Raw genomic sequence first — 22,981 nt, 5'->3', positions numbered from 1 at the left:
TTGATTCCATACATAGGCAATGCTATGGTGAAAGGGTTATCTTCCCAAGCACATTCCCTCATTAATAACTCAGAAGGACTAATGAAGGAAAATGTAACCCTAATAAACAAACACAAAATGCATCCTAGCAGTCTATCAAACTTGGTGTGCATGTCCAGAAATCCAAAATATTTCCCAGAATTAGTTGAAAATGTCCATTAGAATCTTTAATACCCTTTTCAATTTTCTGAGAATTTAAGCAGCCTACAATTTGCAAATAAAACAAGAAGATAACATATTACTTACATCGTTCTGATCATCTTTTGCATTGTAATAGATGATTTCATTATTCTGCATGGAAAAAAAAGAAAAGAAAAATCATTCCATTAATTGAAAAATGATGATGAATACAGAGGTCCACGACCTAAAGTAAACCTGAATATATACATTTAAGGGTTGATCCTAAATTTTGTGAACACCCCTGTTAATGTCCCAGCAACATCAGGCCCTTCCTTAGTTCTGTCTTCTTTGTGAACCAACAGATACGACAGAGAAATGTCATTTATTTAGCACTTCTTTCCTGAAAATTTATAAAAGGTATATCAACAACAACTTGAAGAGTATAAGCTATGGTGGAGAGAAAACCTGCTAATGGAAGACTTATGAGAGCTATTTATTTTAAAGATAGATGAAGAATTCACCACCTAAAGTGATAATATATGCAACAAAACAACCTATCAGGCAACAGACATAACTCACTAACTTTACAAAGGTAAGTGGGTTATTAAGTCTTTCTTGCAGAGATTTCATTCTTCATGTTGGGTAGTAAAAATAAGCCCTGGAACTATACATCAGGAGGACAATCTAATTGTTGTGGCATACAACAGAATGTAATGCTCCAGTGGATGAATTGTAACATTCTAAATCTAACAGAACCGTGAACTAATGTAACGTTAACTAATGCAACAATATGATTCTGAATCTTGATTTACTGATTTCTTGAGAGGGTTAAAAATTGGGAAATTTTACCATGAAAAAAAAATCAGTTATTTCTGTGGTACATCTATCAATCCTGAAGAATTCTGTAATGTGGACACTGCTCACCAATACACTGTGTCTGCTTTCCAATAAATATCACTTTTGTAACGTATAACCCTTTGCACTTATTTACACACTTCTGCTCAAGGATCTCAAGAGTGCTATGCTAAGGCCCTAAGCCAGTAAAGCACTTTAAGTATGTGCTTAAAGTTAAGCACATGCTTAAGTATTTTGCCTGTATCACAGCCTAAATAACAAGACAATCATTATCGCCAAAGATCAACCTCCAAACATATTGTCATTTGTATTTTTAATCCTATTTATATTAAATAACCAATTTTACAAGGATATATTTGAACTCGTACTCTCTCAGCTTTCTTTCATGCAATAATTGATAACTAAGTGAAACAGCAGCCCAAAACTGGGCTCACAAAACTGGGTGACTGGGCAACAAAATGGCAGATGAAATTCAGTGTTAATAAATGCAAAATACTGCACATTGGAAAACATAATCCCAACTATACATATAGAATGACGGGGTCTAAATTAGCCTGTTACCACTTAAGAAAAAGATCTTGGAGTCACTGTGGATAGTTCTCTGATAACATCCACTCAGTGGGGATGGGTAGCTCAGTAGTTTGAGCAGTGGCCTACTAAACCCAGCTTTGTGAGTTCAATACATTTAGGGATCTGGGGAAAAAATCTGTCAGGGATGGTACTTGGTCCTGCTGTGAAGGCAGGGGACTGGACTGGACTCAATGACCTTTCAAGGTCCCTTCTACTTCTGTGAGATAGGTATATCTCCCTATTGAAAAAAAAAGTGGCAGTCAAAAAGGCTAACAATGTTGGGAATTATTAGGATCAATAATAAGATAGAAAATATCATATATAAATTTATATAAATTCATGGTATGCCCACATCTTGAATACTGCATGCAGATATGGTTTCCACATCTCAAAATATATGTATATATAGGAACTGGAAAAGGTTCAGAAAAGGACAACAAAATGATTAGAATTAGGGAACAGCTTTCATACTAGAAGAGATTAATAAGACAAAGACTTTTCAGCTTAGAAAAGAGACTACTAAACGGGGCATGATAAAGGTCTATAAAATCATGATTGACGTGGAGAAAGTAAATAAGGAAGTGTTATTTACTCCTTCTCATAACACACTAGGGGTCACCAAATGAAATTAATAGGCAGTAGGTTTAAAACAAACACAAGGAATTATTTCTTCACACAACACACAGTGAACCTGTGGAACTCCTTGCCAGAGGATGTTGCGAAGGCAAAGACTATAACAGGGTTCAAAAAAGAACTAGGTAAGTTCACAGAGGATAGGCCCATAAATGGCTATTAGCCAAATGCAAAACCATGCTCTGAAGTGTCCCCTACTCTCTGATTGCCAGAAGCTGGGAATGGGCGACACGAGATGGATCACTTGATGATTACCTGTTCTGTCCATTCCCTCTGAAGCACCTGGCATTGGCCACTGTTGGAGGACAGGTGGACCAATTGATCTTACACACTATAGCCATTATGTTCTTATGTAAACCGAGTATATTTCTACATCAATGGTTCTTTTACAGAAATGTATTATATATATATTAGAAGTGTATGAAAAGAACCAAAATGCAAACCCTTATTCACATGCATACATCTGATTCATATGAGTAACCCAGCCTACTCGCATGAGTGAAAATCTGCAGAACCTGGAATCTAAAAGGAAGAAAGATACACCTTTTCCCTCATATAAATATAACATGTGAGATTCAATTGAAGAGGACTAACTGTGAGTACAGCAATTCTGAAGTTCTAGGCTAAACACAATTTTTGATGGTAATAATAAAGTCACCATGCTTTGTGTCCTTGGATGAATCCATTTCACTGCACTTTTGCCATCTCTCAAATAGAGATAATGATACTACACAAACTAGAGAAATGCAACATAGATGGAGCTACTATAAGGGAGTGCAAAACTCACAGCTCATCACATGCACAGATACATGAGGAAATTCCTTTTACCATTAGAGATCAAAGCTAATTATGAGTACATTGATCGTTTTCTGGCTATGCCAGAACGAGGACAGGAGACACTGGATGTGGTTTAATTAGGCCGCAACATTATTTCTAAATTGCATAATCATTTACGTCATTGAAGACCTTAGTGGTTCAGGAGCCAAATTAGTGATCAGCACTACCCAAAAGAGCCACAGTAGTGGGAATCCATTGTTTTATTTACATCTCTCTCACTGTATATAATTATTCTCTCAGCAAAATGACTGAGCAAGTATTATTTTATCAACTACAATTGTAAAAGCATCCTGATTGGTTAATAACTTAGACTGGTTAATAACTAAATCAAACAGTGTTATAATTATCATGTGCTGCAAAGAGCCGCAAGAGACACATCAAAGAGCCACTTGTGGCTTGCGAGCCTCAGTCTGAGTATCATTGTTTTTTATATACTCCAGTTATAGGGTATAGGCTGTCAGCCCTCCCTCAGCTAACCCACTGCTGGGACCTTGCAACCTCCTCCCACCCTCAAATGAGAGCTGGGAGGGGCTATAAAAGAGCAGGGGGTTGACTTTCTGACATACTAGTCATAGGAGCGCCAACCCCATTTCTGCTCCTTTAGAGAACACATCCTTGAAATCCTTTACCAATCCATTTTATCTGATCACTGTATCCCTTCCCTATACAGTACCTGTGCTGGACATCCACCTCACACTTATATAATGAGTTGAGACATCACAGCCTAACCCACATTTCACCATTCATCCCAACTAAGCCCCCAACCTGCTGTGGAGAAAAAGAACACCATTCCCTGCCCCCTTTGCCTTGTCCAATATGGCAGTGAGGAAAGTAATTTCTTCGCAGCCCACTAAGAAAGGAGCGATGATATGTAATACTCACACTGGATCATGACAAACCTGGTCCCATGGGTGGGATGTGTGTGCTGCTCAGCCTGCTCCAGGGAAAAGACTGCTTTTCCTGCACCAGTGTGGACTTCAATAGTCTTCCCTCTCTTCCGGTCACCTGATGAGGGATGGGTCAGCATCCCCACACTGACCTGGGCTGAAGCTGCCACAAGTCTCTCTCTAGCCCTTAATGGGGAACAAGTTTTCCAACAAGCTAGACAACATCCTCCACCATTTAATGTGCTGTGAGGTCAGTCTCATAACCTGATGGTTCGAAAATAGGAGGTAGTTTAGCATGTAGTTTGTGCAGAGTTGAAAGAAGCAAAAGTTTCTGTTTCCTTCCATCCTGTTATTTCATATACTGTTGCATACAGACACGCTTGTTGGTAATGATACTGTCTGTTTAACATTTGTTGAAGCTCTAATCCTCCAAGATGCTGACTGCATCTGTAATAAGCCTCTGTCCCAAATCTGGACCTTAGTGTCCAAAATCTGGGTGCTTAGCATGAACCTCCAAGCTTAATTACCAGCTTGGATCTTATCTCGCTGCCACCAATCAGAATTCTGAGTACCTGATAAACTCTCTGGTCTCCCCAAACCTTTCCCTGGGGGACCCCCAAGACTCAGATGCCCTGAGCCTCCAACAAAGGGAAATAACCCACTTCCCTTCCTGCTCTTTACTTCCTCCCAGATTTTCCCGCCCTGGGGATACTAGGAGATTCCCCTGCTTCAATCCCTTGAAACACAAAACAGAGGTGACATTTACCTTCCCCCCCTCCTTCTTCTCCCCCCTCCCAGTCTTTCCTGAGAGAGACAGTACTCCTGGCACAGAGATTTCTATCCCTTGCCTTAACTAGGAAAGAAAATCCAACAAGTTTTAAAAAGAAAGCTTTATATAAAAAAGAAAGAAAAAACACATGACATGATCACTGCATCAAGATGACATAACACAGGGCTATTGCTTAAAAGAAAATATGAATAATCAGCCTTATTCAAAAAAGATATCCAATTTAAAACATTCCAGCAACTCCACACATGTAAATACAAAATACAATATAAACCTATTGCTTTTCCTTTTGTACTCACAACTTGGGAACAGAAAGGGTAGAAAGAAGCTTGGAGATAGGAAAAAAAAAAAAAAAAAGCTCTTCCCTCATAGCCGAGAGAAAACAAACAGACAGAACAAAGACAAAACACACCCAGAAGTTCCCTCCCTCACTTTGAAAAATCCGGTTTTCCTGATTGGTCCTCTGGTCCACTGCCTACTCCATGTTTGACTCAAATAAACCAGATGATATTAAAAAACACCTTTCAGCAAATTGAAGACTCTCAGAAACATAAGCACAAGTTTAACCCACCAAGATAAGCAGAAGAAAGGAAAGATTAAGATCCTTGTTTGGTGATATATTAAATTTGTGCTCCTTGTAGATAGTACCTACACAAAACATAAGACCAATAAGGACATTTTGTCTATTTCACTACTAGTAAAACCTTTTATATTAGGACAACATGACCCACACTGTATTACTGATGACATTGAAGCCAGCACAAGCTCACAAAAATTTACCTTCCCCCCTCCTTCTTCTCCCCTCCCAGTCTTTCCCTGAGAGACAGTACTCCTGGCACAAAATTTACCTTCCCCCCTCCTTCTTCTCCCCTCCCAGTCTTTCCCTGAGAGGACAGTACTCCTGGCACACGAGACGTGTCACTAAGTGTGCATTCTAGTGTCTACTCATGAGTATTGTGGTGTCGCCGGGCCTCCCCTCAGCCCCCCACGCACGCTGCTTCCCAGGATACAGCAGTCAGCCCCCCGCCCAACCGCCACCACCTTCTTCTTCTGGTAATAATTTGTTTTGAACACAAGGATTAGAGATGGGCACAGTTTTTCAGACACAATTTTTTTCCAGTGAAAAATGTAGATTCTGCAACAGCGAAACATTTAATTAATTCTTGCCCATTCTGCCAAATTGTTTTGGTTAAAAAAGTTACTTTAAAAAAAGTTTCATTTTGACATTTTTCAGAACAAATTGGTTCCATTTTTCAGTTCAAAAGGATTTTTTTTCTTTCAACGTTTCCATTAGTTTTAGAACCATTTTAAAATAGTCAAAATCTAAATGCTTAATTTAACCCAAAGGTTTTTTTGTTTTTTTTTTACACTTTTTGACTTGCTGAAAAAAAAAGCTGTTAGAAATTGAACTTTTTTTAAATTTTTCAGAATTGCCACTAAACCACCATAACCCACTATTCACACAGCTTTACCAAGAGTTCATAAATGCAGGTACAATTCTCAACTCTGATCCCACAATGTCCAATGCAGGGTAAGAGTCATGCCTGCAACTGGCCCCATGGACATCTCTCAACAGGAAGCAAGGAAAAAACAACTGTTTCTTAATACCCTCAGTCAGGCTCCACAGCATTAGCTTGTCTCCTTCCAGGAAAGTGATGTACAGTCAACTTTTTTCTTGATTGCACAGTTTAATCATTCAACTGCTTTAAGACCATGTCCACATACAGATTTTGAGATTATTTTATGTCACAAATCAGTCCCAAATACTTAGCAAATAAACAGAACATGTATGCAAATTTTGGGAACCGTATACTTGAGTATCAAGTAAAATTGCTACTGAATTATACTGTTTTGGCTCTCTTCACGTGGACATATTAAAATGGCTGAGCAAGAAAAGCTGAAATGGTCAGTTAAGTGTTTAGGAAATGCCAGTGAATACTTCTTTTATTAAGTGTTGGTAAAACACATCTGGTTTATTTTCTGCAGACATTTTTCTGTCATCCTGTGCAGAAAAAGAACTATTCTTTCCGTTTCCTTTAGGATCATTATGATTCAACACGAACCTAATGGGCCTTAAGAGAAATAAGCTATCTAGCCTCAGTTCAATACCTCTCTTCTTCTGACATATACTTGTCAGGCACAGTTAGACTTGGCACAAAGAAAGCTAGATGTGACCTACAATAAAGACTAAATTACTCCATCTTGAGGTGTTTCTAAACAAACCATTGCTGGATAAAAAGTTTGTCTATTTCATAAATAAACAGAGCCAACTATTACAATTAATTAGTTTTCTAATAATGCTTTAAAAGTCTTGTTTAGGTTAAATTTCATACAGACAAAATGAATAAGGTAAAAAAAAAAAAAGAATATCAGCTCACATTTTCCCCTTAGTCTTTGAGTTAAAACACTGATTTGCCTCCTATCTCTTCTACAGCCAACTTGCAAAAGCACAACAATTTAATAAAATAAAAATGTCTAAATATATAGGAAATAACATGAAAATTATTCAGTTTCTAAGAAACAGAAGAAAAATCTGGTTAATCTTGTTATAAAAAATAGAAATCTTAAGAAAAAAAAGCTATTTTTAATGTGATTATTAGGCAAATCATAGAACTGGAAGGGACCTCGAAACATCTTCTAGTTCAGTCTCCTGCACTCAAGGCAGGACTAAGTTACATATACTATCCCTGACAGGTGTTTGGGGATTTTTAAGAGCAGGCTGGACAATGCTGGAGATTCCACAACCTAGTTAGGCAATTTATTCCAATGCTTAACTACTCTGAGAGTTAGGAATTTTTTTCCTAATGTCCCACCTAAACCACCCTTGCTGCAATTTAAGCCCATTGCTTCTTGTCCTATCTTCAGAGGTTAACAAGAACAATTTTTCTCCTTCCTTCTCGTAACAATCTTCTGAGTGCTTGAAAACTGTTATCAAGTCCCCTCTGAGTCTTTTCTTCTCTAGAGTAAACAAACCCATTTTTTTTTCAATCTTTTCTCATAGGTCATATTTTCTAGAACTTTAATTATTTTTGTTGCTCTCCTCTGGACTTTCTCCAATTTGTCCACATCTTTCCTGAAATGTGGAGCCCAGAACTGGACACAGTACTCCAGCTGAGGTTTAATCAGCACAGAGTAGATCAGAAGAATTACTTCTAGTGTCTTGCTTACAATACTCCTGCTAACGCATCTCACAATCATGTTTGCTTTTTTTGCAACAGAATTACACTGTTGACTCATATTTAGCTTGTGTCAAAACAGTGCAATAAATTCCCTGTCAAGAGATGATCTCCAAGGGTTGTGTGGGATGTAGTCACTATTGGGTTTACCCAAAGGACTTGACATACTCCGGAGAAAGGATCAGTATTTCTAATATTACACTTCATACAATAATTTACAAAGTATTCATTTGTTCCAATTCTGATCCACAGCTTGCGTGAGGACCATTCTGACTATTTTGTACACCAGGACTGTCTTTAGATCTTATTGAGACCAATACAGGGAATGAACACTGCTCCTGTTATAATGCAGATACTGGAAAATATAATGATGGAGGATTAAAGATGCTGCATATTTCTTGTTACATTCATCTTAATTACCACTGCTTTTAAAACAGGAGAATTGGCCCTGTTTATTTCCTGTAGGATGTATCTCCAAACTGTTCCTCTGCTCGGATTAACAATGAGGTTACCAATTTCTAGCAAGTGCGGTGGTGATTTTTGTGATGAGAACACCTGCCTACTGTGAAATGAACTGAGATCATTGACTAATGATATCAGACACAAGGTGACTGGTTCACTAGAAAGCTTTATGTCAGATATTCATCATTCCCAAGACCTGTAGTCATGATATTTCATAAACATCAAACTGTTTATCAGGTGTTAGTGGTCATTGTGTCACCCAGAAACCTTGGTAATGAGCACATATAAATACCTAGACAAGACAGATATGTGCCCCACAAAAACCTTATTATGAAAACCTTAAACCCAATGCTTATTATAAAGTAGGGAACCTGGGGAATTAAGGTTTTGGTTTCCAAATTAGACAATACTGGGAAGGCAGTTTCCTGTCAGATGATGGCACATCCTCCATTTCAGTATACGATGATCAATGACAGGCTCAAAATTTTGTCTTACATACAGGGCATAAATAAAATCATAGTAAATCAGACATCTGGAAATTAACACACTGCATTGATAAGTTTGTTGCTGACACCTCCTCTACTACATGCCGTAAGAATCGTCATTGCTACAGGGTTCCTACACTAAAATGTTTCCTACTTAGAAAGATCTTTTCAGTGCATACACATACACTTTTTGAAATGTAGTTTATTTTAATATGCATTATGCTGCTTTTGTCAGCTGTTATATCACAAAAGTATCTTAATTTCTAAAGTCAGAGGAAAACTGAATATGTTCATCAGCAGCACTGATTTAGGAACCTTAATGTCTGTACATTCTGATTTTGCATTAAACTGAGCAACAATTAGTTCATGTTAGAATCAGTTTTTGCTGTAATTTAAGTTACAAGCCAGAAGGATAAAATATTTTTTTCTAAGAAAAATTGAAAAATCCAGATTTTTTAAAAATAAATTAAGGTTTATTTTTTAAAAAAAAAATAAACATATATAAAATTAAATGTATAATCCATGTTAAGGCCTAAATTTACTATAATCTATTACAATTATTTACATTAAACACAAGAAACAATATTAACATGTACTTAATGCTGCCAGATAAAGAAAGTCAAAGCACTGAACTGCGGGAGGTCACTCTAAGCATCTGGAACCAGAGTTGGTCGGACTGCTAAACCAGCATTTAACAGCAGTAGCAGATGCAGAGAGAATATTCTCTTCATGTCCATTGATTCAAACCGTTCAGTTCAATGTCTTGTTCATTCAAAGTTCAGAAACCAATTGGGAGCTGAAAAAGTAGGAAAGCTTGTTTTTCTCTTTCAGTCTATGAATTAAAACTAGTTAAGAGCGTGCAATCTACTAGTTCTAAAATCTTGCATGACATAGTGACCAAAAAAGAAATTCTGTTAAATTTATTAAGTACATATAACACTTCCTTTGTTTAATAAATCAGTTAGTTTGAAATGCAAACCATATTTTGATGCACATTTTTTCTTATATATCTGGCACTTTTAAGGTAATTTTTATTAAATAAAAAACCTGAAGATGCTGTTTTACATTTTAAAAAAATCTGAATTTCTATCCAAACAAAGTTTGACACAAATCACAAAAAACATTAATCTAGTAAATATGAAATGTATCATTCATCATTTTCTAATACAAAATGGGTAAAACGTAAGAATCTGAATAAATATAAGTTAACCTAAGCTATTTTATGTAAATCTTAAATGTGTATAGATATAGTGTATAATATATGGAGCATCTTCCAGGTTAGCAACAACAAGCACCAAATTTAGCGTCAAATCTAAATTTAATTGCAACATGCTTTCATGGTTACCAACCAATGAGAATCAACCTTTCTAAAGAAAGGTAACTTAAAATGTACAAATGCAAAACACAATTAAAGTCAATTATTTAAATCAAGGTTTCCTACTTGGTGACTTAAATCATGAATAAAATCAGTGATTTAAATCACTTTTATTTATATCAATCCACCCTGGTCATAAACACAACCCTGTAAAGAATTGGAGTAAAATACACTAACACGACTCTTATTTTGTTCAAACTTTTCCTCTGGAAATGATGATGGAAAGTGGAAACGCATTAGAAAAGTGTCAGGAAAACCCTTCAGTGTCACCAAACTATGGAGTTAAGTCTTCAGTTAATTTCTCTCATTAGAACTGTTATAAGAAATAGTCGTTTGACAACCCTGTCAGGATGATTCTTAATCTTCTACTGTATAAGCTTCCACTGAAAAAATGAAGCATCAACTTTAGATATTACTTACAATTAGGCTATAGGATAAAACACAAAAGCAAATTAATGTGGTAAAATAAAAGTACTAACTACCGTCCTGAAGCCCACAAGGAACAGCTGCCACAACTGAATACCTTCATAATGTCAAAATGTACAATCTAATCAGATTCTTTAGTGAACCTTCCCCACATAATTGTTGTCTATTCTGACATACTATAATACTTTTTTAACAGCCTGGGCATCTTCACACCAAGATTTCTTATTGTCCCATGTCCTATGATCAAAAGCTAATCTCTGCTGAACATAAAAACAATTGACATTACAATGAGGAAAGCTTGCTAACATTTTAGATTTTCCCCCCTTATTGCAACTGAAAAATTACACCCAAAACTCATTGCTACCAAGTGAAGTAATTTTAATGTAAAATCCCAACGTCCAAATATAACAATGTAGGAACGAAGATTCCGCTACTTCAAAAACATTGCTGCTAATAACCTCTGCCACATCTGATTATGGCAACAGGATGGTCATTGTAGCAGTTATCTGAAGTGAAAATTTGTCTTCAAGTATAAGACTCTGATTTGTAACAAGCGACAAGTGGTACAGTTAGGGCTCTGGGTCTGTCACAGAGGTTGCAGAAGTCACAGATTCTGTGACTTTCCATGACCTCCGTGACTTCTGCAAGGGTCAGTGTGGCTGACCCCAGGGCCACCCAAGCAGCCACACCACATGCTGCTCTAGTAGCCCCCGGCCGCGGCCCCAGATCAGCCAGAGCAGCCACATATTTTTGTTTATTGCCCGTGACCTGTCCATGACTTTTACTAAAAACGCCCGTAACTAAATTGTAGCCTTAGCTACAGTGTATATCTGTATCTATACTTCAATTGTATACTATGGTGCATTTACAATACAATGTTCCTGCCAGGGTATATGAGGATAAATGCCAAAAACATAATTTTACTTCATAAACCTTTTAAAATTCTGCTGACACAACTAGGATACAATGTTTTGCTCTTGATATATTCATAAATCAGTTTAAAATTGATGCTACACCACCTGGTAAGTGGGGAATTCCTGTGTTTCTGACTGCAAAACGAAAGGATATGTACTACCAAACTGACAATCATTATCTGTGCACACCTTTTGTCTACAAGTTTTGCAGCGTTCATCCAAATGGCAGCTTTTCTTTCTTCCTGAAGATGAGATTCAACTGAGTGCATTAAGAGTGATGTCTATTTTTACTTGTAAGCAGTAGTCCTGCTCACATGAGACAATATATTATTCTATTTGACAAAACAAGATTGTGCAACAAGCTCCCAGAGGAACAAAGGGCCATCACAAACCTCACTAATTTCTGCAAGGTACTGTTATTTTATCTTGCCTTCTCTAACAAATATACAGCAACAGGTATGGTTGGATGGATGAACAGATGTTGCTATATGTTTATAGATTTTAAAAAATCCCATCCAAAACGCTACCGCACACACTTTTCCCCCTGGGGACAGATGTTAGTTCACATTGCTTAATACGTTTAAAGGTGCTCAGATACTACAGAGATGAACGTGTTATAAGAATCGGCATATAGATTGTGGTATATAGAAGAGAATAATTGGTAGAATGCTATGTATTCTGCAACCATTTATTTGTATATGGCATAAATACTGCAAGGACACTCCAGTGTTTAAACAGCAAAGATTCTTATCTCAGCTACACTAGTGTAAATGCAGAATTCTCCCCAAAAAGTTACTCCAAAACATGAATTAGCATCAGAAAATGAATCATTTTAAAGAAGCAGCAGCATCTTGATTTAAAAAATGATTCATATCAAATACCTAAATTTTCTAAAGCTTTCAATAAGAAACCAAGATTTAAAATTTCTATATTAAAATATTTTACATAGATTTTTCTACCTCCTCCCTCCCTATTCCGCTTTTTTAAAACAAGGTCCTTTCAGCAGAGAAGCAAGAGCAAACCTCAGCATTACTACAATCAATGTGCTCAGCCCTTGGCTCCTCTCATCTGTCCACACATTGCCCTTCAGATCTCTTTTGTTTCAGTGGCTTCACCATATCATGTAAGTTTTAATGGGTCTGATACCAAACTCACTGAAGTTATTGGAATGGCTTCAAAGGGCTTTGGAACAGGCCCTGTGTGTACATACAGTAAGTATCTGTTATGAGTTTGAGGTCACAAGTTACATTATAGTAATGTCCAATATGTTTAAGCTCCAACCTTCTACACCCAGCCCCTCCTAGAATAAACAGGAAGCCAGGAAACCCTAGCACCTCTCTCCCCCAACGTTGCCCCTTGCTGGAAGGTACAACATCACTGCATCCTTGCTGCGCCCACTACACCTCCCAGACAGGCCTCAGTGTTCCTGGCTCCACTGCAAAGAAACATAAAAAAGTGTTTCATTTTACAAACTCTTATCTTAGCAGAAACTATCTATAGAAGAAGACTCACAAAAGCAAAATGACAGAAAAAGGAAATTTTCTATGAGAATCAGTGGGTTTAAAATAAGGTTTCCAAGTGAAGTGAGTTACAGCTCACTCACTCTCTGGAGTCACTACTACAACCCCACAAAGAAAGCACATGGCAAAATGGGCTGAGAGGATGGACTCTCTTAATCTGTTTTATTCAGACAGTGTAATTCCACAAACTAGCTCCCTAAACTGCTAATCTTTTGATCACAGTGGCTGAGCATAACCAACCTGGTGTGAGTTTTTTGTTTCTTGTTTTTTAACATGACAAAATGCAATTGATTACAAAGAAGATTTCCAGGTGGGAAAAATGAAACTCCTGTATTAACAGCTAATTAACCTCTATCATACAATATTATCTGTTTAATTAAAGTACTAATGTACGTTTATCATTAAAAATGGATTTAATAGACTGTAAATTAGGATAGATATCAATATACTAAACAGAGATAAAAGCAAATTGCATGCAGATTTCATCTGAATTTTAAGTGCAGATGCCCAATACAAATCATAATTTTATTTCCATAGCTTGGATGTGAAGTCTAAACTAGGTTTGCAAGTCAAAAATAGCTTAGCACTGCTACCCAGAACTCAGCCTCAGGAGTACATTGATACACAATGAACTAGACTATTTCAGTAAACAGCTGCTTTATCATAACTGTATGCAGAAAATGGTATTCTGACTCTAATTGCCAAGCTTACAGTTAGCAGTGACAAGCTCACATGGAGAAAGCTTTTAAGAAATAATGGACAATGCTCTAAAACCATTTACCTTTATGAAAACTAATTCATGTGTCTGTTACTGCTCTGCTAACAAGCAGCAAGCACTGGAGCAAGATGGTGAAATCCTGCTGTATTAGTCAATCGATGACCAGATCTGAATTAGAAAATAAAACAGATGACTATATCCCGCTTTCTCTTACCTTCAATGGTGCTCCCGCCTATACAATAATGGTGTATTCTTAGGTAGACTTCAGACTGCTGAATATAAAACGTTTTCACTGAATTAAATGGTAGGGACCTTTGTCTGACTTGATGAAGGTGAGTTTCTCCGCATCTCCTCTTCAATAGCAAGGGAGCCTTGCCGCGGAGGCTGGTAGATAGAGGTCTTTTTCTGTGCCCCCTCCCACATCCAAACTTCCTCTTGCACACTTGAGTACCTCATTTCTGGCCCCACCCTGGGCTCACACCCCCAGCCCAGAGCCCATAACTCCTCCCACACCCCAATCCATTGCCTCAGCCCAGAACCGCTTCCCACACTCCAAACCCTTCGGCTCCACCCCCAGCCCTGAGACCCTTCCCACACCATGAACTTCTCATTCCTGGCCCCACCTTGAGCCCACACCCCCAGCCAGAGCTCTCATCTCTTCCTGTACCCCAACCCCCTGTGCCAGCCTGGTGAAAATGAGCAAGGGAGTGATGGTGGGAGAGGGCGACAGAGGGAGGGATGATGGAGTGAGTGGGAGCAGGTCTCTGAGACAAGGGGAAGGGGTAGGACCTAGGAAGGGGGCACAGCAAAGGTGTTTGGTTTTGTACAGTTAGAAAGTTGGCAATCCTATTCAACTCCCATTGCAGTCAATGCAAGTCTCTTGGATCAGACCCAAAATGAGTGAATGAAGGCCTTCTCCCAAGCAGATCTCTGGCCTTGAACTTATTCAGCTTTCTGACACATTTCATCTAATTTTTTCACAGGACTGTGTCAATTTCAGCAACATTTTTGATGGTTAAAAATTGAAAATAAGAGTTCTGGCTTTCTCATTTCAATAAGGTAAAACATTTTCTTTTGATAAGGTAAATGTTTCCATTCAACTTCAACATTCTCATTCCTTTTGTTTCAATTTTTATATTCTATTAAATTATTAATATATATTGCCTGACAATCACAATTAACTCAGGTGATTAACTCAAAACAAATGAACTTGATTAAAAATGTTATCATGAAATGAATAGCATACGAATTTAAATTATCATCAATATTTTGGATGTTTTTCTACATTTCCAAATATATTGATTTCAATTACAACACAGAATATAAAGTGTACAGTGATCACTATATCTTCATCACAAATATTTGCACTGTAAAAAAGATAAAGGAAATAGTATTTTCCAATTCACCGCATACAAGTACAACTTACAAAAGTGCACTTGTAGGCACTAAATTTTTCCTTTGTTGTATTTTCGAGTGCAGTTATGTAAAAATAAATCCTACATTTGTAAGATGCACTTTCTTTTTAAAGTGCAAATATATGGAATAAAAATAATAATATAAAGTTGACGCTGTGCACTTGTATTCTGTGTTGTAATTGAAATCAATATATTTCAAAATGTAGAAAAACATCCAAAAATATTTAAATAAATGGTATTATATTATTAACAGTGTGATTAAAACAGTGATTAATCAATTTCTGTAATCTCAGGTTTAATCGTGATTAATTTTTTAATTGTTTGATTGCCCTAATATAAAGCTAAATATGATACATATAAATACATTGAAATTAATAGTTAATAGAATATCAAAGTTAAAATTAATCAGCACACAAGTTAAAATGAAATATTTTATCTTAACTAATGACAAATTTATCTGAATTAGATGATTCAGCATTATTGAAACGATGATCGTTCCAATTTTTCAGAATTTTTGTTTCACAGGAAATTTCAAAATTGTGGCTTTTTGTTCTGATTCACTTTTTAAAAAAAAAATTCAGAATTTCCTACAGAATGCAGTTCCCAACCAGCTCTACTAATCTTTTCTTGTAAAATGCTTTGGTAGCTGAAGACAAAAAGCACTAAGTCCTAGGAGAGAGAGAGAATATATTATACTCAACAGTTTAAATGAAACATCTTGGAGACAATACTGTAACACAAAACAAAGGATGGAAGCGATGAAGATAGAGTAAATTTTTTCCCAGTTATTTACATCTTTACAGGGTACAAAAGCCTCTAGCAAGGAATCTGTTACATGATGACAATGTAAGACGAAAAAGAGATGCAAAAATTATACCATTCACATCTTACACTTCTACTAAAGTTTTCTTGTATTTCTTCCCCTTTTACTTCACTTGCAGGAACAAGTGGAGAATCTGTGTGTGTGTGTGTGTGTCTGTGTCTGTGTCTCTGTGTGTATGTGTGTGTGTGTGTGTACTAACTCTCTCACACAAAGAGAGAAAGAACATGCTGTATTTCTGCTGATACATGAATCTCACAGGGCCGCACTCTCCTCCAAGTTATAATATTTCAGCCGTGTATAACAGAACTGAACTTGGTCTTCATATACCAATTATGGGCCTGACGCAAAGGCCATTTAAAGCAGTGGAAGGACTCCCTATGACTTCAGTTCCTAATATTCATTTTAAAAAATCATTTTCTTTTTTTCTGGAAAGATTTAAAATTTTATTCTGGTTTATACCACCATTTTAAGTCTATTCACAAAAACCCATTGAGTTATTTACAAATGTAAAAATGTTATACTGCAGCTTAGGTATTGTTAGCGCTGTAGCTAGCTAAATTTGAAAGATTAGAGAGAATCTATCAAATCTCTCCATTGCCTCTAAACAATTCCAAAAAGGTAATGAAATTCAGGCCATTTCAGACCACATATTCTTTTCCAACAGTTTGTCTCACCCACATACAAACATAACTGGCATAATGACAAGTATTGTAATGGGGGTCTCATTCAGAGAAATATCTTTGTAAGATTGATTTAAATTATTTTTCTAAGATGTGTCAGGTGGGCAGATGCAAGGTTTAAGGAATATCTAAAACTCACCCAGTTAATAAGGAACAAAAAGAATCACACTTTTAATTATTCAGATTTGACATCTATTATGTGTATACCCTGCCTACAATCACTGGAATAAAACAACATTTAATGGAATGTACAGTATTTCAGTGCCACAAGGTAACTACTGAGTATGTATAAGTACAACTAATTTTATTACCTATTTAATTCAAAAATGAAGTTAAGGGTGATTTTTTTCTAGTTAGTCTAATGAATTAAGCCAGGGCAACTAATATATGTTCAGTAACAAAGGTCTGTATCACTAATCATATATTAATAGTTATATTTTTGTCCAGATTATTAACTTAATTGCACTGGTACAAAAAATCGGGACCAATCACTTATTAAATTTGTAGGTCAGTTTTTAGGTTTCCAAAATAGTTATATTTTATATGTAAACTTAAATTTCATATTTGTATTCTTACAACTTTCCTTTCTTTAGACCTAATAGAAGTTCTTCCCTGCAACTCTGTTTCTTTTTTTTAAAAATGAGTGGAAAGATATTAAAAACCACAGATTCTCCGATACTAAGATGTAATAAAACTAATGGCTGCAGAGATTTTCTTTTAATTTTCACTGTTCTGCAAAGAACAAAAGCCCACAAACAAAACTACTGAACACTTTATCTTTGGAAAGTGGAAAAGAGTAAGAAAGAATCACAGGACAGTTAAGAGTCACATAATTTGATGCACTTCTGGAAGGTGCTCAGATACTAAAATGATGAGGACCAAATAACAAAACTGAATAGAATAGAACCACTCATTTCCAACTCACAAGGCGAGAAGAACTTTATGTCTCTTCTCTCAGCCCCTCAACAGCTAGAAGTAAATAAAAATAAAAAATAAATTAATGGAGATATCCTATCTCCTAGAACTAAAAGGGACCTTGAAAGGTCATTGAGTCCAGCCCCCTGCCTTCACTAGCAGGACCAAGAACTGATTTTGCCCCAGATCCCTAGGCAGCCCCCTCAAGGATTGAGCTCACAAGCCAGGGTTTAGCAGGCCAATGCTCAAACCACTGAGCTATCCTTCCCCCCCTTACTTTAACCCAATTTGTAATTTCAGTCAGTGGAGATATGACATGATATTTTTTAATAAAATATGCTGCAAAAAACTGAACTTGGAAATAAATGACCCACTTACCTAAGCTTATTGCAAAAGGCAGAATGCTTGAACACAAGGTAGAGGTACAAAGAGTCTATGAAGTTTTAAGAGTTCATTCTCTTGGTTTAAGGACTTTAAGAGTTGTAGTGATCTTGTCTACACTTGCAGTGGTGCGGAGGGTATGTGTAGCTACACTGCAGTGAAAAGCAGGTTGCATCCACTCTGTGGTGGGAAGCAACAGTCCACAGCAAAAGGCTGTGGAGGGGAAAGATCCTGGCAGCGGAGAGGCAACAGAATAGTACAGCTATCATGGGAATCACTGCTTGGATAGTGCATATACTTGAGCTGCACAGGGTATATATAGGGCCCTTCATTTTTGGTTTTTATTTTTTTTTATTTTTCCCAGGAAATTTATCAGTGTTTATTACAACAACAAAAACAGGTGGAAATTGGTCGAAAAGGCTATTAATTGTTCTGGGTAAATATCGGGGTTTATTTTGGTGGACAGAAGGACAGGGGGGAAATATTCAGTAGGTTAATGCTTTGATTAATGGAATTCAGTGTGGCTTGCTGCAGAACTAAAACAGAACTCAAAACACAATGCCTTTAAATGGGTTTTAAAAATATTTAATTCCCAAATAAAACTTTTTATTTGGATAAACACAGTTTACTATTTAGACAGAACTATATGCCTATAAATATTTACATTTAATAATTGGGCCATTTGAGGCGCATAAACTCAACTTCATCCTTTTCTCCTGTTTTTTCTTTTTGTTAATTTTGAATACTTCCTTGTGTTCTGAAACGTATTCTAATACAGATTTTCATTTTCTTCCCAATTTAGTGTCAGATCCTTAGATCATTATCTGTTAACAGCTTGAAATGTGTACTTGGTGGGCATAAGTTTCATCAGTTCATTCAGATGTGCATGCACTTCAGAGTTTGCATTTGTGCCTGTTTGTTTGTTGTGTTATCTTCATCTAGACTAATACATAGCATTACTTCAACAAGCAGCTTTACATATACACACAGACTAATGTATATAATACATATTTCTCATGCAATGTATTGTATTTTTCAGATATAACGAGTTTTCTTTTATATATTTGAATGATTCAAAAGTAGGGGGGAAAATTGAGGGGAAAAACACAATCAGAGTTGCCAACTTTCATGTGGTAAATAAGCACCCCAACTTTCATAATAAGCGAAAAATCAAGCTAATCCCATTTCAAAACAAGGCCAAAACAAGCCAATCCCTAGGAAACCCCAACACTCTATGCAACTAGATCCCCCTGGTATGCAGTCTGGGACTATGGTGGGCCCACTGTGCACTCCTGACTCTCTCCCTCCCCTCTTGCCCCTGCTTTCCCTCCCTTGCCCCACAATTAAAAAAAAAAAAACCAACAAGCTACAAGCCAAACACTAGCCAACAAACAACTCAAAAGTCAGTCAATTAAGCCAAAAACAAGCCCTATCTCTGCAGCGGGGGGTGGGGTGGGGTTGTTTGCTTGTTTTTTGTGGGTTTGGCATATCTGCTAATAATACATTTTGTAGAACCCAGGATTTTTTTGGTTAAAATAGGTTTGAGCTGAAAACAAAGAGGCTTAGATATATATCCTAAATTACTGGTGTAGCTGTATTCTGTTTGCCCCATGATCTACACTTCTGTTTATACCCATGCTAGCTGAGCATGTATGTCTATAGTCTACACACCACACTGAGTGTAGACTTACCCTAACTTTTGTTTGGGGGAGCAGCTTGGTCTAACAGAAGACTGTGCATCGAAACAAAAGGCAGGAATTCCTATTTCTCAATCTCAGCTTTGCCAGTTTCTGTGCGGCTTTGGACAAATCCCTTAACTTCTGTGTCTTGGTTTCTCCTTCTGTAAAATTGGGGAGAATCAAACCTATGATTTGCCTTATACAGTATCCACCATCCAAAGTCAACATTTGCTAACAGCTATTATACAGCAATGCCACTACATTTCCCTATATTTCAAACAGAAATCAACTATGACAGGTCATGCAACTCTTTTTGGTAATTACTGACATTTTTAGGTTTTAATTGTCCCTCTTTTTGTTCAGGTGAATCATTTCAAGAAATCTCTCTAATTTTTGTCCCAAAGCTGTCAGTATTCCACACAATCGTAGCTTCAGCTCACTTCTTTTGTTGAAACTTATTTACAGCAGAAATAAAGAACCATGAAAATACGGTTATAGATAATTTTTCACCCACAATAAATTCATCTTACACTATTTTAAGTTTCCTGAACGAAAATTTGTGTGTACCTTGGGTCTGTCACACACTGTGTTGCATACTTAAACTTTGTCATATTGACCACTTCAGGTGTGTTATGTGCAGAAATCAGTGCATATTTGTTTAACAATATGTGCCAAGTAGTAATGGTTTTGGTCACCATTGGAAATCCTCATCAGATTTATTATATTTCATTTGGAGTCCACCAACTGCCATTGATATCAATGAATGGTGAATCAGACTATAATCCCTATCTGGAATATGTTGTTTTTCAGGTAGTATAAATTAAATCAGAAAAGGTCACTCTCATTATGGAATAAGCGTGTCTTCGCAGGGAGACATAATAGTATAACTATACTAGGAAGTTTCTCTGTGTAGACAAGCAATTTATTTTTTGTGTGTTTTTTCTCTTGTCTTGCTGTTTCTAACTATTGTCAGTTTTCCTTCTGTCTCTTCTTTGACCATATAACATGCACGTTTTTAAAATTTTTAAGCAAATAATTTTATCACATACAAATTGTTGTTCTGTGCCCTCCTATCATTTTATGTAAAGGCCAACCTGCTCGAAAACTATATTCCCTTGTACTGCCCTGCATGAATGCCAAGTACTATGGGTTCTTCTCATACAGAAGACAAGCAAGTCTTCCTAAAAGCAAAACACCTGCCTTAAAATAGAACCCCCCCCCCAAAGAAACATTAGAGTGCATAAGAGAAAAATGTGGCATCAAGCAGCTTGATCTGTCATTCCTTTTCTCTTTATTTTTGTTCTTTATTATAGTATAGACTCCTGTATTTGGTTAGCTCAGATCAGCTTTGATTGCTTTTAATCAGTCCATTGTGTACATGACAGCCTTGGGTCGACTCCAGCTGCACCTCCTTTTTCATTCAGATGACTTTTTGTAATATTTGTGCCAATACCATTTTCAGATTGAAGTCGTCACTTAGAAGGAAGGTCACCTTCATTATAAAATCCCAGTAATAATGTCAGTCATTTTTGCAAAATGTCACCTATTCATTAGTATTAGTATTTACAGTAATTTAAATATTGGTTTCCTATGTGTCTAATGACCAAGGGTTCCCCAACTGCAGGAAAAAGAAGAAAAGGAAAAAAATTCCAATAAAACCCCAAACAAGGTTCTTCCTTTGAGTTTCCTCTGCATCCTCCCTTCTGAGAGGAAGTGTCTGTAGCCTTGTGCAGTGGAAGATACCTGGAAAAACAGGAGGCAAACATGCAGATTCATGTCCTTCTGTGACAGTTTTAGGAGTACTATGCCTCTGTGTGCCTCCGAAAGCCTGCAGAGGGATGAGCTAATTTATATTAATTATTTGGAGTATTTGAGTTCTAAATGTGAGGAGGGTCCATTTTGGTTAACATATGAAAGATTTTTTTAAAAAATAATTTCATATTTACCATTGAAAATGAAATATGATTTATGAACATGTGTTCAAATGGAAAATGTGTAACAATTTGAATTTATTACACATACACACCACAGCTAGAGTAGTTCCTCAGCTAGATGGTACAGATCTATACCTGTGGGTCTAAATACAATATTATATTTAGCTGTGATACTATGAGTACCTTTCCCAGATCTGAAGAGCTCTGTGTAGCTCAAAAGTCTCTCTCTCTCTCTCTCTCTCTCTCTCACAGAAGTTGGTCCAATAAAAGATATTACCTCACCTACCTTGTCTCAGAGAAGTGTCTCTCATTACTTCATGGTACAATATCACTTTCACAAAAATCACAGAAAAGAGAGTCACAATCTCACCTCACTTGTTTAACTTTCATGAAAGTCAGAGGCACAGCACAAAATGGATGGAAGGATACCAACCAAACCTCCAATGTAAAATGTTTTTGTTAACAGTGGCCATGCAACAAATCTTCTCTTTATAGTTTTAAGTGCATTTTAAAGTCAAGCCTGACTGAGTGGGTATATCGTTAACTTTTGGATTGTGTATATTTGAGATTACTGGAGAGGCATCAAATACTCACCATCTTTAGCTGTAGTATGAGCTGGAAGCCTTGGAACATCAACTCTTGACATAAATTATGTATACATACTGTGGTAAAAATGCCATTTTTCGTTTCTTGGGTCATTAGATTTTCAGATTATTGCCATATACTGCATTATAGTGTCTCAACTGAGGGCTTCAAACATTAAAATATTAAACCTCACAACTACCCTATTATACAGATTCCATCAATATTACAATTTTCTTTGTTCTTTCTACAAAGAGGAAAGTGAGGCATAGACAGATTAAATATTTGTCTTAAGCCGCACAAAAAGTCTGTGACATATGAAGAAAAATGTGAGCCTCCAGAATGTAGGCTGGGACAGACCTCAAGAAGTCATCAAATCCCAGCTCCCTGTGCTGAGGCAGGACCAAGTATGGGAGCTTTTAAGTAGCAGACAACCAAGACAGGCTCCAGCTTTTTTGCCGCCCTAAGCGGTGAAGAGGAGGGAAAAAAATAGCCATGATTGGCAGCAGCCCTACCGCACCGCTTCATTCTTCGGCAGCAATTCGGCAGCCAGTGCATACCTCTGAGAGGGACTGAGGGACCCACCGCCGAATTGCTACTGAAGACCCGGGTTGCCTCAAGCACCTGTTTCCTGCACTGGTGCCTGAAGCCGGCCCTGCAGCCAACAATAGGCCTGCACAGCCTTGACATCTAGAGAGAGAAGATGGCTAGGGGTATGATTCTTGCTTCGGGTGCGAGAGGTCCTGCGTTCAAATCCTGCATGAGCCC

The 22,981-nt window shown here is 37.0% G+C and overlaps 1 protein-coding gene across 2 annotated transcripts in view; it reads right to left on the bottom strand.

Annotated features, from left to right (window-relative positions):
• Positions 1–22,981, bottom strand: part of CACNA2D1 (calcium voltage-gated channel auxiliary subunit alpha2delta 1) — a 697,188-nt gene that overhangs the window by 332,980 nt on the left and 341,227 nt on the right. For both annotated transcript variants that reach the window (XM_075064441.1, XM_075064440.1), the window contains exon 5: positions 286–330. In XM_075064441.1, the coding sequence (XP_074920542.1) occupies positions 286–330 (45 nt within the window). The remainder of the gene's footprint in view (positions 1–285; positions 331–22,981) is intronic.

Source organism: Chelonoidis abingdonii, chromosome 1 (genome assembly GCF_003597395.2).
Source record: "Chelonoidis abingdonii isolate Lonesome George chromosome 1, CheloAbing_2.0, whole genome shotgun sequence".
Classification (NCBI taxonomy): Eukaryota; Metazoa; Chordata; order Testudines; family Testudinidae; genus Chelonoidis; species Chelonoidis abingdonii.
Note: the sequence above shows the minus strand (reverse complement) of the source record. Positions and strands in the feature narration are given on the sequence as shown.